Genomic DNA, 17,140 nt, shown 5'->3' on the forward strand with positions numbered 1-17,140 from the left:
CACCCTCAACCCCCACAACAGTGGACACAGCGAGGCCTTCCAGCTCTGAGGAGATGCTGTGTGCACGTGTTACACAGGTTTCTTTGCAATAAGTTATTTTTAGTGAAATGAAGATCACCCAAGAAAGCCGATGGTATGGCTCAGAACACTGCTGACCATGTATAGGGCCCCAAGATCAGCCCCTTGCACCTCAAAAACAAGTAAATGAGTATATAAATCACCTTAGAATAACAGAAAGGGGGTTAAAAATAGAAGGCAAGGGATGCTGGGAAGATGGCTTAGGGGTTAAATGCATTGGCCATTCTCCCAGCAGGCCTGGATTTGCTTCCCAGCACCCACATGGTGGTTCGCAAGCATCTGTGACTCCAATTCCAGGAGATATGATGCTCTCTTCTGGCCTCCACCAGTACCAGGCACACATAGTACACAGACATACAGACAGACAAAATGGCCACATATGTAAAAAAAAAATTTTTTTTAATTTAAAAAGAAAAAAAATGAGCATATGTACTAAAATATCAAAAGTAGGTCAGCAATACTTTCAGAAAAAAAAAAAGTAGATTTCAAGACAAGTGTTCAGAGACAGCAGGAGGAGGGTGTTTTCATTTGGCTGAAGTAGGCAAGTCTGGAGCCTGCCTTGAGGGTGGAAAACCTCTCTGCTGGGTTTGATGGGTGGGTGACGAGCCCCCTTACCAGCTTTCCCAGAAACAAATGCCATTTGTTTGTGAGTCTGTAATGTGAGCATTAGAGTTTGGTTAAGACACTTAAACTATGCACAACAGAAAATACCCAACTACACATAACAGAAAATCTGTTTCCTAAGAATCAGCGGGGCCATTTTCAAACTTGGATCTCTATCCCAACCTGCCTAGAAAACCTCAGTACATCCCAGGAGGGAGAAAGTGTCCAGTCATTCCCTGTGACCTCACTGCCAGACATGACCAGTTTAGTCTGTCAGGAGCTGGTGACATCGTTCTTCTCGCTTCCCTCCCTCAGGAGCCTGTTCTGGAGTCAGCTGTGATGTACTAAAGCAGGACTCCACACACAGCCAGTGACCCACTGCCTCCGGCCGTACACGACAGTGCCTTGACCCAACAGCCATCGAGTACTGTGTGGATTTCCACTGAGGCGAGGGCCTGGGAGGGCTGGGCGAGAGGGGGCTTCAGTGCACTGCTGCACCGGGCTGTCCTGATACCTCACCCAGAAGGCCGTCTCAGTCCGCAACACTGAGGTCTCGCCCACTCTCTGCCTTAGGCTCCCAAGGGAATCTGAGACCGAATATCCAGATGCTGGCTTCCAATAGCAGAGCTCTGTGTTCAGAAGATGCATTGTGCCTGTTTAATTTTGCTCCTCTGTGCTGTCTTTACCAGCCCCGTGTGTTTTTAATCCCCATCAACAGTTCATCCTACAAAAAACTGCTGGAGAGGAGCTGGGGGCTAGGAAGGCGGGGATCACTACCATCACTTAGTCGTGCTTATCACCTCCTAACCGATGCTAAGAGCAGGGGGCACTAGAAACAGTCTCATTTGGAAAATGCTTGGCCACCTCCAGCTAAGCCCCCAGCCCCCAGCCCCGTGCCTCTGACCTCCCCGTTGCTTGGCCACCACTAAAGGAAAAGCTCTGATCCACCAATGCCATACCCGGGTCTCTCTGAAGCCATGTCTCATTCTCAATTTGGGGTTCTTGCATGGATTTACTCAGGGGGAGAGGGGCCTAAGGAATGATGTCACTATTAATCTAAGATAAAGGATACTGTTCAGAATCAAGGTGATATATGGCTTGGTCACGAATGAGCTATTGTAAAATAGAACTACACAAGAAAAGTGTTCTGTCTTCTAAAAGATATCTCCTGCCAAATTCAACAAGATTCCGAATGACAGCCATGATGAAGGTGGTCAGCAACCCCCCCCCCTTAGAGAAAATCAGTGTGAACGGTGAGGGGTGCAGAGCTGACCCTCACCCCAAGTTCACTGTGTTTCAGGACAGGGGCTGAAATAAATGCATGAGTATCTAAAGTGTGTCCATGCACACAATTAGGACTGACCCCGTGCTGGTCTCGCTGGGTGCCTGCAGCATGTTTTTAATGTTGGCTTCTGGGATTTTCTGAATCATAGGGTGTGATGGGGAGAGGGCAGAGGAGGGAGGTGCCGGGGGGTGGCCATTAGGTGCTGGTTCTGGAGGGCACAGTGCGCCCAGTTTTGTCTAGTGTCTCTCTCTTCCGGTTTTCCAGAATCCATAACTAAAGGTCAGACCAGTGAACTTGCTGAAGCCAGGCGTGTGAGCTGGTTCTAACTGGAGTGCCCCCCACCCCCAGAAGCCCAGCCCTGTTTTCACTTCCAAGTTCTCTGGTTCTCCTGTGCATCCCCAGACTTGATTGAACTGTCCTCCCTGTGTCCTCCCTCCTTGTTTGCCATTGCTGCTGATGGGGGTCCTTGTGTCTTCCCATGATGCTCCTGCTGATGTTTGTGTCAGGACTCCATGGAAAAAGTAAACCTTTGGTGTTTTATCCAGTGGGTGTGGTTCACACTAAAACAAAGTTTAAAAAAACACAACAAAAAGATCTGACTTTCAAACAGGACGTTTTTCTTTAAGAGGCACGAGGCTGCCTTTGTGCTAACAGTGTTAAAATACTCAGTTTTCTTTTGACAAAGCGTGTACTGTGTAAGCCTTGCAAAAAATAATCATAATAGCAACAACAACAACGAAGAAAAAGCCTGTTCTATGGCGTTCGAACTTTTATAAAAGGTTTCCTTGTGCCAAATAAGTACAAAGATTTAATTTACTATTTAAACCATAAACATGCTATAGTTCCAGAAATTATTTTGTCATCAGTGATTTTGATCTTTAGTGTCAATATTTATATTTAGATTAATTTTTATAAATGAAATATTTTGATGGTCTAAGAAAATGAGGACAGGAAGGATGCGATCTCTGACGGCTTCTCGATGCCTTCATGTCTCACACACTCGGCCAAGAATCACTGTCAAGAGAAACGACCACGGCCAAGCAGTAAAGTCACCTATGAAAACAGTCTGCGTGTGCGTGGTATTTATTTATTATTTTATGTATTCACTTATTTTGGTGAGAAGAGTCTAGGAGTCTCTGTCCCTGCCTACCCTCTAGTTCTACTATATACAAGTCTGTTCTCTTCTCTAGTGAAATAAGGCAGTTTCCCAACCACCCATCCTCTCTGGAGGTAGGACCAGCAGCTTTGAAGGTGAGATCAGTTCTGATTTTTGCCCTTGCCCCTACCTTACAGATATTTAGACGACATCTAGCCTCTCTGTCTCTCCATCTGTCTGTCTACACTACATATCTGTATCTCTAGGTGTGTGTGCATTCAAAGGTGTACACTAGCATGTGTAGGTACACATGCACCTGCATGTAGAGGTCAGAGGTCGATGTCAGTGTCTTTGTCAACCACTCTCGTGTCTCCAGGGAACCTGGAACTCCCTCATTGGGCTAGACTGGCTGACCAGCAAACTCCTGGAAATCAACCTGCCTGTCTCTGTGTCCCCCAGTGCTGAGTTAGAGGTGTGGACCTACATGTTGGCTTTTTGCTTTTCTTACTTGGGTGTTGGGAATCTGGACTCAGATCCTCACACCTGCACTGTATTTTGCTGACACACCCACCTCGCCAGCCCGTGTGGATGCTTTGGCTAATGCCACCAGAGGATTCTGCTACTCATAGCAGGGGTTGCACCAAACATCATACATTGTACGGGGTGACACCCACAGCAGAGAAAGATCTCCCCCAGATCCCTCACACCGCTGAGAATGAGAACCCTGAGTTGGTTAGACCCTGGAGGTTAACCCACATGTCACTGGGGAGTCCCTTGTCTGCTCCTAATGACACTGTGCATTGTCACTCCTCCCACCGTTTGGCAGGCTTAGGTTGTCACAATCACAAATGGGAGTAGAAACCCTCTACTAATCTGGAATAAACAATTGTATGGAAATGCAAACACCAACAACCTCATCCATCCAGAGCACTGCTGTCATACAGCTGTTTCCTCAAGGTCGAACCTTTCTGGAAGGGCAGAAAGCTTTGTGAGAAATGTATAAGACACATATGTCCCCTCTAAGGTTTTGCCAACTGTAAACTGTTGCTGGGAGAGAAGAGGCTCCTCCGTGGAGCCTACAGATAGTGCCCGGTACTCCAGAAATACAGCTCTCTCAGCCATCACCCATGAGGCAGCATGTCTTGATAAGTAACTCCTCACCTGTGTTCCAAGAAGTGTCCCCAGTAAACTCACTGAGTCACCAAGCTGGATCTGGGTGACGCCGTGCCTTGTGTTTGTCATCACCCAATCTGAGGAAAGGTCACGCAGCGGACACTCTCAGATATGCTTAGCAACACCTGGGGTGCTTGCCCAAATGGGCCCCACCTGGTGCTTCTCATCTACATCTCTAACAACACACACACACACACACACACACACACACATAGTGCTGAATGATGCTGCCTTTAAAACCATCATGGCGAAAGAAATGGAAGGGGCCCATCTGACTTCAAAAGCTTAGTGGCACCTGGGTCGTAACAGCTGCAATGAAAACAATATGAGAATATAAACCATTTCCTGTGGGAGGGGAACTCATCCCATTCGCCTTTCACATGGGGAAACTGATGGCCAGAAAAGCCAGCTTTTAATGCCACTTGGGCAAACAGATCTTTCCTCCACACACCAGCTTTTTTTGTTTGTTTGTTTGTTTTGTTTTGTTTTTCGAGACAGGGTTTCTCTGTATAGCCCTAGCTGTCCTGGAACTCACTCTGTAGACCTGTAGACCAGGCTGGCCTTGAACTTCAAAATCTACCTGCCTCTGCCTCCTAAGTTCTGGGATTAAAGGCATGTGCCACCACTGCCCGGCAAAAAGGCACTTGGGCAAACAGATCTTTCCCACACACACCTAACTGCACTAATAGGCAAAGAGGAATTGTAAATAAAATGTATCCTTCACAGCCATCCACCCAGGCAGACCCTTGTCTCTCTGCCCTTCAATTGATGCAGGTAACATTTCGTTCAGATGGGAGGCAGCTAATGTGTAAGCCAAATAAACCAGGATGCGTTTGGGGTCATGGTGTTTATCACAGGGACAGAGCACACTAGAATTCAGCTTGTCATCAGTGCAGGTGGAGCAGAAATCTGCAAATGCAAGTCCAAGGGACTTAGGTCCTGGGCTTAGGGTTCCAATTGCAGGCATGAGACAAAGCTTGGCCAGGAGTCTATTGATAAGTGCCATAGGGAAGTGGAGATCTGTCACTAAATGTCCTCACACTGCCATCGATGAATCTTTACAACAGTGAGGGAGGTCACAGAAAACACCATTTAGTATGAGGAAGATGGAGAGCTCAGGGGCGGGGTACAGGGCTGCACTGGAGAAGAGCACGGTGCTTCCCAGGCCTGAAAGGTCTCCTAGATCAGATCATGGGCCATCTCCATCCCAGTGAAATGAGGCTCTTACTTATATCTAAGACAGCATCTCACCGGGCAGCCCTGGCAGACCTGGCACTCACTATGTAGACCAGGCTGACTTGAACTGACAGAGATCTGCCTGCTGCCTTCTGTCCCCTGAGTGCTGGAATTATAGGTACATGTTATCGTGCCTGACTTCTTAATATATACAAATGTAGAAAAGTGTTGACAGTGGTTAAGACACAGGGATAGGGCTGGAGGATGGCAGAGCACCTTATGAAAACCAGGACTCAAGTTCTCAGAACACACATAAAAATGCCAGGTGTGGAGGCACATGCCTCTAATCCAGCTTTGGGGGGCTGGAAACGGGTACCTTCCTGGGGCTCATGGCCAGCCAGCATAACCTTACTGGTGAGGCCCAGGCCAATGAGAGACCTGCCTCAGAAGATGTGGATGCCATTCCTAAGGATGACACCTGTGGCTGCCCTCCAGCTTCCTTATACACACAGACAGACAGACACACATACACACACACACACACACACACACACACACACACTTAGAAAGAAAAAGAAGAAAGACAGATGTTGGCGAGGATCCTCTCCTCTAGTGAGCTTCATCAGGCCCTCTGAGCCCTCGTCTTGAACGGGTCTTGTCTTTGTCCTGCCAACCCCTGTATGCTGCTTAGTTCTCTGTCTTCTTGACCCAAGCTGGGGTCATCTGGGAAGAAGAAACCTCAGCTGAGAAAACACCAGGCCTGCAGGCGTCTGTGGGACATTCTTTTGATTAATGATTGACCGGGATGGGCACAGCCCACCAGGGCTGGTGGTCCTTGGTTGTATGAGAAGGAAAACTGAGCAAGCCGTGAGGGTGCAGTGAACAGTGCTTGGCTTCCACGTCAGTTCCTCCCTCCAGGTTCCTGCCTTGAGCTCCTGCCCTGGCTTCTTTTTAAGATGGACTGTAAGTCTTGAGAGAAGATAAACCCTTTCCTCCCAAAGCCTTGTCATTGAGATTTTTGATAAATCACTGCTGGAGCATTTGGCCCCTTTAAAAATAGCTCTCCCTGACAGCCTCTCTGTTTTCTCCCAGGGGAAGTGTTTCCCGTAAGAAATTTGCATTTTGCAGAACAGTTGGCCATGTGAGCCTTCTGTCTCAGTGACTGAGCTGGGATGGTGGTAAAGCAGAGGTAAACAGGACTACACCTTATGTGGCTTTCCAGGAGGTCAAAAACTTGAATATCTACTTCATGCTTTGGAAATTTCAAAGAAGTTATCAAAATGGTCCGCTTGGTAAAACTGAGTCTTTAAATACCAGGGGGGAAATACATTTCCCATCAGAGTTGTCTAGTAAAGATGAAAAACTGAAGAGAAACTCAAGCATTCTGATTTCAGGTCTGAGGTGGGACCCGAGATGCCAGGCTCTAACCAGCTCCTGGGCTGTGTCAGTGCCATACTTAGAGCATCGGGTTCTACAGAGAGAGAGTCCTTCAGGGACCTCCAGGAAGTGATCTGTTCTGCCGGTGGTGTTTGGTGATTTTTCAGCTCTTTCTTCCCTGAGAGGAGTCCTGGGATTGCTTGCATGCGTTTGTTCATACAGCTTTTTCTTGCACTGGCCCAAGAATTAAGGGACTGGATTCCATTGTCCTCTGTGGACCTTAGAGAGAGCGTGGGAACTGGGGTGGACTGTGGTGATTTTGGCTCTAGCCTGTGGTTACTTCTGGCCTTGTAAATAGACTGACAACCATGCAGGACAAGGGATCAGCCCTCTCCCTGGGTCCCCTGGGATTAAGAATGAATGACTCTAAGATGGTCTTTTTTTTCTTTTCATTGCTATAACAAAATACCTGAGGCAGTGAAGGAAGCTCTGCAGGTAAAGTCCTTTCCATACAAGCATGAGAATCTGGGTTTGACCTCCAGCATTCATTTAAAAAAAAAAAAAAAAAAAACAGGCATGATGTCACATGCCGGTATTCCCAGTGCTGGGGAGTTAGAGACAGCACCCTGGGGCTTGATGGCTAGTCTATCCTAATCAGCAAGCCCAGGTTCAGTGAGAGACTCCATCTCAAAAAAGAAGCAAGAAGGGCTGGAGGATGGCTCAGTAGTTAAGAGCATTTCTGCTCTTCCAGAGGACCCGGATTCAGTTCCCAGCACCCACATCAGAGCCTCACGAACACCTGAAATTCTATTTCTAGAAAATTCCTTGTCCTCTTCTGAGCTTCACGGGCACCTGCATGTGCATAGTGCACACACATACACTGAGCCTACACACATATACATTTTTAGAAAATGCTGTGTTTAAAAATAAGATGGAGAGAGTCTGGAGGGATGGCTCAGCGGATAAGAGCACTGACTGCCCTCCTACAGGTCCTGAGTTCAAATCCCAGCATGGTAGGATCCAATGCCCTCTTCCGGTGTGTCTGAGGGCAGCAACAGTGCACTCCTGTATAGAAAATGAATAAATCTTAAAAAAAAAAAAAAAAAAAGGAGACCAATTGAAGAAGACAGACAACAAATCCTCTGGCCTCCATTCACGTTCACGCGCTCACGGGGCTGGGATGGAGCGTGGTGCCTGTGTGGACTGAGACCCTTCTTTCCCTTTAAATGGTGCTGTCACTGTGTGCCCCATGTCCAGAGCAAGTCTTCCTCTTCATTCCAAGTGTTGGGATGCTGACTGTGTGGACACAGTCCCCGCTGTTGCTGATGTCACATGGTCATTCATCAGCTTGGTGCCCGTGGGTTATCGAACTGTCTGAGAGAGCCAGTTCCCCTTTTAGATTTAAAGCATCAGGATTCTGCTCTCCTGGCCTCCACGCCGACCTTGATGGCAGGGTAAATGGACTTCCTGGCTAATGCTGAAGACACGCATCTAACTGTGGCTGGAGCAGATGCTCCAAACACTGGGAATGCAGGTTACGGCACCATAGCATCCTCGGGGGGCTTCCTCTAGCAGGGCCCCTTCACCCACAAACCTTATTCAACCCTGCATCCTCCCAAGCTACTCTAAGTCCTAAAATGATTTAGTGCAGCACTGAAAATCTCTGCTCATTTTCCTATTTGTTTTGTTTTTGTCTTTTTGTTTTGGGGACAGGGTCTCTCTGTGTAACTGTGGCCGTCCTGCTTTCTTTGTAGACCAGGTTGGTCTTGAACTCATAGAATTCTGTCTGCCTCTGTGTCCGACATGCTAGGACTAAAGGCATGTGTCACCAAATCTAGCTCCTTCTCGTCTTTTACAGATGTCACCTCCCCTGCATGGTCCTAGCATGCAGGTTAAAGCTTCCTAGCCTAGGAGATTCCATGAATATCACTAATAATGGGGGTAGGGGTGTGAAGGCTCCAAGCCACTCAAAATCCAGATTCAAATCCGCTATGGTTGAAGCACCAAGTTCTACTTCCCGTGGAGCCCTGTGGAGTCCTGTGGAGTCATGACTAGCACAGGGGTTCCAGCATTTATTCCTTGTTAGTCTCAGGAAATCCCAACATTTCATGGCGTGATACAAAGACATCAGAGAAATTAGGTACTGTCAATGGTGGTGACCCCACTGAGGGGCAGGCCATAGAGCCTTGGGAGGTGTCTTACATCTCACCCCTTGCTCTTTCTCTTCTTCCTCCTCACACATCCACCAGATGATGCCCAAGCACGTGGTGCTAAGCAACCACGAACAAACTCCTCGCAAACTGTGGGCCAAAATAGATCTTGTCTTTCACGACAACACAAGAGTGACTAGCACGAGGGGCCAAGTGAGAGTTTTGTCAGATGTAGTGGTGCAAATAAATAAATAAATAAATAAGGTCTGAGGTCTGCTCGGATGCCTGGCCAGTACCACAGAGAACACATTCATCCTGTCCACGGAGAACGCGTTTGCCCTGTCCACAGGGAACGTGTTCGTCCTGTGTCCTGTCTGCCAAACTGAAGGATAAGGACTTCCTTTCCTGACGGGTTTGAACTGAGATTTCTGTGAAGATAACGGGGCTAGGAAGAAGCTGGGTCTATTCTGGGAGAGAGAGGTGATGAGAGAGAGAGAGAGAGAGAGAGAGAGAGAGAGAGAGAGAGAGAGAGAGAGCTCTGCATTGAGATCCATGAGTGAAACTAAAGTAACACACGGCTGAGGTGGCTGAGAGAGTATACCTGAGAGACAGAAGGACTGAGGGCCTGGGCCCCTGTGTCTGTGTGTCTGTGTGTCTGTGTGTCTGTGTGGCGGTGGTGGTGGTGGTGGTGGCAGTGGTGGTGGTGGCGGTTTGAAGGAGAAGTTCCCTCACAGCCTCCCCTCCCAGTGCTGTTCCAGGAGGTGGAGGGGCCTCACTGGAAGAAGACCATCGCAGGAGGAGGCTGTGGAGAGTAACCTCACTCCACCTCTAGTTTGCTCTCTGCTTCATGTCTGCTTTGAAGACGTGGTCTCTCAGCTTCCTGCCCCTTCTCCCTGCTGCCATGCCTCCCCCACCATTATGGACTCTCACTCTAGAACTGTAAGTCAAATGAGCCCTCCCCTCCATACGTTGCCTTTGTTATGGTGTTTTGGCACAGTACAGGGGGGAATCTAATGAAACTGTGTAAGGGGGTGAAGGGAGAGGGAGGAGGGAAAATAAAAGAGAAGTGTCTCAGGTACAAAGAAGGAAGGGAAAGGTATCCCATAATATAAAGAACAGAACTCACCAAGAGCAGTGATGTGACCATTCGGCCAGTCAATGCGGTCAGAGACGAAGCCTGAAAGACTCCATGGAAGACAGACAGAGGCAATGCTAAGTACTCCAGGGACACCTGACCGATGTGTCCCTGTACACATGATAACCAGCTGTTCATTCACTGGACTCAACAGTGTGCTTTGTACCCATGAAACACAATTCTTGGCACTAGAAATGTAGACAGTTTTCAGGAAGAGACAAAACACCCAGTTAAGTAATGTTAAGCCTGGGGAGAGACTCACAGTCAACACTAGGTAGCCATATTGCCTAGAGGCAGGCTCCAGGCTCACAGATCTGTGTTTCATATCTCAAAGCCACATCTCTGGGTGGCCCTGATGACTTACGTGTCCTCTTCGCTGCCTTCGTGGTGGCCTTTGTTCCCTTCCCAGTTGAGATTTGGGGAAGATTCTCTTCATGGTATGGGAGCTTGTACGCTGCCTTAATTTTGAGGATCTAGATCACATCTTAAGTTCTCACCTGTGTGGGTAGGCGGATGAGGAAGGTGTGTGTGTGTGTGTGTGTGTGTGTGTGTGTGTACTGTTTCTGTGTGCTCAAATGTGTGTATGCTTGTGCACATGTGTGTATGCATGTGTGTGCACATGTGTATGCATGCATGTGTGTGCACATGTGTATGCATGCATGTGTGTGCACATGTGTGTGCACAATGTGTGTATGCATGTGTGTGTGTGCACATGTGTGTGTGCTTGTGGAGGTACTTGACCTGCTGAGCCGTCTCCCTAGCTCTTTTATACTATTTTAGATTTATTTTATTTGTATTTAGTGAACACGTATGTATCTGTGTGTGCCAGAGTGCATACAGGTACCCATGGAAGCCAGAATAGGATATTGGATCCACTGGGGCTGGAGTTCCAGGGCCCTGGAAACTAAACTCAGGTCCTCTGGAGAAGCCTCCAGAGCTCTTACCGACAAAGCCATCCCCTCAGGTCCTCTGCGCTTCTTGATTCACACTGTGAGGACTTCGAAATCGTCTTCTGTGTGACTAAAGACCTTGGACTTACCACAGCCTTTGCTCACTTCTCTGCACGCCGCAACCCTGAGCTTACACTAAACAACTTCTGTTCACAGCATCGTGCGTGAAGGCGGGCTCCTTCCATCTGCTTCTTCTGTGAACGGGCCAGCCGATGTTCCCGCAGAGAATTACAGCAATTACATAGAAAACAATGTGTTTTTGAAAAGCCAGATTCGGCTTTTGTGGCTGGGTCGTCATGACATGCACACATAATTTCTGAGAAGGTGGAGGTCTTCACTCTTCATTATCCATAAGAAAAAAAAAAAAAAAAAACAGATGAAATCCCTTTCTGTGGTGACCAAGAAAGATGCCTCAGAAGATAATGTCTGTCGTACTGCCTAGAGGCCTCCATTTACTTTGGAATGATAGGCCAGTAAGCATGGTGCTGCCCCCAGCCCACTGCTGCTCCTGGGAGCTCTGTAAAGTCTCCTGATTCTGCTGGGGATACAGGCAGTGTTCTCTACAAAGCCTGACATCCTAAGCGATTAACTGGAGCTGAACCAAAGCCTGGACTTTCTTTTGCTCTGTAACCTACCCAAGGAGAGGCAGCTTTACTTATAAAGGCACAGGCTTGGGTGCCTTTGCTTCCCTTCCTTAACAATGTCTGGGTACAAGGTATGCATGCGTGCATGTATGTGTTTATATGTGTTTGCATGTGTTTGAATGGATAACACATCTGGATTTTTACAAGTTTAAATAGGAAATGTCCCCCATAGCTCATGTCCTTGAACACTTAATCCCTAGTTGGGGGATGCTGTTTGGGTGGGTGCATGGAGCCTTTAGGATATGGAGCCTTGCTGGAGGAAGTATGTCACTAGAGAGTGGCCTTTGTGAGTGTATAGCCTCGATTTCTGTTTGCTCTTTGTGTTGTGTGATCCACCCACTTCCTGCTCCAGCAGCCTGCTACCATACCTTCCTTGTCATTAAGGACTTCCATTCTGGAACTGTAAGCCAACATAAGCTCATATATACCAGAAGGTTCTATGAAAACTGCCCAGGGAGAAAGGTAACCAATGGTCCTACCTAGCTGTGATGCCTACAGAACCATCACAAGGACCATCACAGCAAGATGCCTCCCAAGGAGCATCAATGCTACTCCTATTGTGGCAGTAACCAGCAGCTGTCTAGTTGGACTTACAGCCCAATCAATTGTATAGAACTTTTACCCAGTACCATAAGCCCAGCCTGCTATTTGTGGTAGTTGTTAGGGTGACCCACAGATACTGTATTTACTGGCTACAAGAAACTATGTCCTTGTACTCTCCATTGTTAATTGCTGGGCCTGCCACCAGGCTGGCAGAATGTATAAATGTTTGTCACTTCCTCACCTGCCCCAAAAGAAAGGCAAGCTGCCATGGGGAAGCCCCCAGTGCCAACTGGATGAGTAAGGATGGGTAATAAAGAGCCAGGGCAGAAGGATCTGGCACAATGATCAGGCAGAGAGACAGAAGCAGAGGGACAGAGGAAAGACAGGAATGGAGCAGGGAGGTGGAGCAGTGACAGCCACGTGAAGAGAGAGACGCAATCAAGGAGCAGCTAGCTGAGAGACTGACCCAGCCACAGGCCAGCAGCTTTAAGTTACATAGATGTCTCCATGTCTTAATTATTAAACCCCGCAGGAGCACAAAATGCACGGTAATAGCGAGGCCATGGAACCTAGAGGAAAACCCGCATTGTCACATTCCAAAACCAACACTATTTCTAACTTCACTCTGAATACTCATCCTTATATCCACGGAAAAGCATAGTTCCCATCCATCACATAGAAGCTTCTTTCTGTAGCTGATGAAGGTCATTAGACCATTAGAGAAAGCCGCAGCTTTCTCAAAATGCAGAGAACAATTGGTTGTCAGGAGCCTGCCTGGCCCCGGTTGATAGATCTACAACGCAATCCCTACACTTAAGTTTCAGGAAATGTCACAGAAGCACAGACAGAATATTATCCAAATATACTGTATGAAATTTCCAATAAACTAATAAAAAATACTACACTAACCAAGAGCATGCATCTTGAGTGTGGGTGTTCCACCAGCATTATGAATTCCCCTAACAGAAAGTTACTTCCGGTAAAGAAAGGATTGTGTTAAAATCAGAGGAAGTGTGGATCCCACAGCCTAAGAAACTGACAAAACAAGAAGCATGTGGTGTCAATTAAACAGAGGGTTATGAGGGCACAGCCCCCATAGGCTAGTCACCGGCTTGCCTTTTACTGTGGCCGTGGGCAAAGCCTTGTCCTCTTGAGACAGAAGGGCACAGTTGGTCTGGGAATACATACTGTGGTGGACAAAGTATGATGTGAGCATATTGTATATCATCAAAAAATAATTGGTGAGTCAGTTTAAAAACGTCTCCGAATCAATAATGAAGCTCCCATTAAAACGGACTAAGAAAAGAATCCGGGGAAGCTAGAGAGGTGCTGAGAACATCAGCGCAAACGGAAGCCTCAGGGAGGGCACTGCCTGTCCTAGATTCCTCTGTTGCTGTGATGAAGCATCCTGTCCCAGAGCAGCTTGGAGAGCAAAGGATTTGTTTGGCTTACGATTCCAGGTTACGCCAATTACTGTAGGAAAGTCAGGAGCTTTCTGGCCACATGACATCTAGAGTCACGACAGAGAGAGGGAACCGGTCTTTGTGCTTCCTTGTGCCTGTGCACTTTGTCTCATCCTTCCACTATGAAGCGATGCCACCCACATCTGAGGTGTGTCTTCTACATCAAATAACAGTCATGAAAGCCCACTGATCCAGACCATTCCTCCTGCGTGATTATAGCGACTGTATGTTGTGGCAAGATGGAAGTTAAACCCAGCCAGCACACTGCTTCATCCTGAGTCATCCCACTTGCAGAAACTATACAAGGCCCTATAGTATGCAGCTTTCACACCATGTGGTGGCCCTGGGTCTTTCCTCCATGAAGAAGAAATGGAAGGGATGCTAACACTGAGTGGCCAGTGATAAGCAGAGGGTGATGATGTGTGCTTGTAATACCCACACAAGAGAGGTGGCCCAGGGAGGAGTCTCTGGGCTCAGAGGCCAGCCAAGCTAGCTGAACGTTCAGGGAGAGATCCTGCCTCAAAAACTAAGATCAAGAATGATTTGAGAACAATCCCACTAACTTCCAGCCTCTAGAAGTGTGTGCACACAGGATACACACATACACACACACACACACACACACACACACACTGTACAGACAAGGTTTACTCAATGGCCTTGAGCTTTACTCATAATAAATCTCTACATCTAGTAATATTTCATCAAAAACAAGATTTACAGTACTTCCATTTAAACAAATATGATTCCAAGAACATCTATTTTTAACTGTGTAGTTTGTCGGATTAAAGGGACAGATCTGGTTGAGACTGATGACGAGCAGACATGATTTAACCTTGGGGGGAAACAGCGGAGCATCTGGCTGAATGAGCAGGACACCGTGGCAATGGGCCAGCGTCAGCCTGGGGAAACCTACCCTGGCTTCCTGCACGTCCCAGATTTCTAACAGTAAAGGGTTTTCTTTCTTTCTTACTCAGTGTTTACTTTTCCCAATTCCTCCAGTACAGTCGTGTTGTACACACTGGCTGCCATGATTCTAAGAATAATGTTGATCGAGGGATCCAAAGTGAATGGTTATAGCCATGGATCCCTCGAGTTTTCAAGCTCGCAGTCTCCTCTCTATGGTTGCAGGTTGTCTCATTTTAAACTCTCCTTTTAGATTCACACACTCCCTGAAAATAAGGACAATTACTGGCTCCTTAAATATGAGTAGGTTGTCTCTGTAGAACAGGAAACTGCCAACACCCCCACATGATACACTAGTCATGATGTTCATCATTGTTAGGGTGCAGATGTTAGGGTGCAAAAGTCAGCGGTTAGAAACTGTACTGCCCCTACAATGGTGTTGGGGTGCAGAGGCTGGTAGAAAATGTTTAGATCATACAGACTGTTCTGTGAAAGAACTAACTCTGTCATGAGGAGGGTTAAGCCCCCATTTCTCCTGTTTGCCCTTTGGCCTTTTGGCCATGTGAGGTTGAAGACTCCCTCCTCCTTGAAAGGGGTGTGCCCTTCAAGGTGTCATGTTGGTGTCTGATCACCAAAGCTGCCAGCATCTTGACCTTGGGGACTCCGTTGGTAGAGTGCTTACCTACCGTGCATCTCTAGCACCACATGAACAGTGTGGTGGTGCACACCTGTAATCACACCTGTAATCACACCTGTAATCACTCCTGTAATCACACCTGTAATCACACCTGTAATCACTCCTGTAATCACACCTGTAATCACACCTGTAATCACACCTGTAATCACTCCTGTAATCACACCTGTAATCACACCTGTAATTACACCTGTAATCACTCCTGTAATCACACCTGTAATCACACCTGTAATCACTCCTGTAATCACGCCTGTAATCACGCCTGTAATCACGCCTGTAATCACGCCTGTAATCACACCTGTAATCACTCCTGTAATCACGCCTGTAATCACGCCTGTAATCACTCCTGTAATCACGTCTGTAATCACACCTGTAATCACGCCTGTAATCACGCCTGTAATCACGCCTGTAATCACTCCTGTAATCACGCCTGTAATCACTCCTGTAATCACACCTGTAATCACGCCTGTAATCACGCCTGTAATCACACCTGTAATCACACCTGTAATCACTCCTGTAATCACACCTGTAATCACACCTGTAATCACTCCTGTAATCACACCTGTAATCACACCTGTAATTACACCTGTAATCACTCCTGTAATCACACCTGTAATCACACCTGTAATCACTCCTGTAATCACACCTGTAATCACTCCTGTAATCACGCCTGTAATCACGCCTGTAATCACGCCTGTAATCACGCCTGTAATCACACCTGTAATCACTCCTGTAATCACGCCTGTAATCTAGCACTGAGGAAATGGGGGATGGGAAAGTCGGGAGTTCAAGGCTATCCTCAGCTATAGACCAGGTTCCAGACCAGCCTGGGCTAAATGAGAGCTTATTTCAAACGAACAAAAGGCCCAGAGTGGGACTCTGACAAATGCATCTGCAGTCCCAGCTACCACAGAAAGAGTCCAGAGGATCACTTGAGACTGGAAGTTTCCAGTCAACTTAGGAACGTAACAAGACAGTGTCTCAAACAATAAAACAAGGTGACATGGGTTCTGACTTTATCTTTGATGTGTCTCCTGGTCTTACAGTCGTGCAGAAGCAGTGGTCCCTGAATTTTGGGCAGATAGAGGACAACTTAGTTGTTTTGTTTGTTTGTTTGGTGCTTGTAGTTAACCACTAGGCAACAGGGCTTCCCTAGGAAACCTATCTCTAACCTAACCCTTACCTTTTCTCATTGAACACAAGATGTGAAAGACACTAGCTACCATCAAAGTAGACACAGGGCACCTGTCCTCTGGCACTTCTGTGTCTGCTCTCCCATGGGCACCAGCGCTGTTGGCTCACACTTTGGAATGCTGATTCCATTTCCCTGGCACAGGCACAAAGGCCATAGAGCCTTCCCAATTTCAAGTGGGTAATCGACCGTCCTAGAGGCCTAACTGCAGGCAAATGTTCATTTTGCTCTTAGGTGCTTCCCATTATCTTATCACTGAAAAGGAAATGCACAAAGGACTCGTCGTGGGATGCACATCCAGAAGAAGAGGCTACCTGCTTTGTTTTACGTAGGCAGCCTTAAGCCTCAGGGCAAAAGTCTCTTGCAATTCAGAAGATATTAGGACTCGAAGGAAACGTTTTGCAATAATAATAGGAGATTTAAGACTGGGAAGATGGCTCTGTGGTTAAGAGTAGGCACTGTTTGCCGGGTGTGGTGGCGCACGCCTTTAATCCCCAGCACTCGGGAGACAGAGGCAGGCGGATTTCTGAGTTCGAGGCCAGCCTGGTCTACAAAGTGAATTCCAGGACAGCCAGGGCTATACAGAGAAACCCTGTCTCAAAAAACCAACAAAACAAAACAAGAGTAGGCACTGTTCAGCTGTTTAGCTGGCCAGTGGCACATGCCTTTAACCCC

General features: G+C 47.3%; 1 protein-coding gene across 2 annotated transcripts in view; it reads left to right on the forward strand.

The window, feature by feature from the left end:
• Positions 1–3,030, forward strand: part of Myrip (myosin VIIA and Rab interacting protein) — a 169,351-nt gene extending 166,321 nt beyond the window's left edge. For both annotated transcript variants that reach the window (XM_021172036.3, XM_029482017.2), the window contains one exon: positions 997–3,030. In XM_021172036.3, coding sequence (XP_021027695.1) covers positions 997–1,029 — 33 coding nt within the window. In that variant the 3' untranslated portion in view covers positions 1,030–3,030. The remainder of the gene's footprint in view (positions 1–996) is intronic.
• Positions 3,031–17,140: the final 14,110 nt, after the last annotated feature.

The sequence above is a fragment of the Mus caroli genome, unplaced genomic scaffold (assembly GCF_978045245.1).
Source record: "Mus caroli unplaced genomic scaffold, Mus_caroli_1 scaffold_11, whole genome shotgun sequence".
Lineage (NCBI taxonomy): Eukaryota > Metazoa > Chordata > Mammalia > Rodentia > Muridae > Mus > Mus caroli.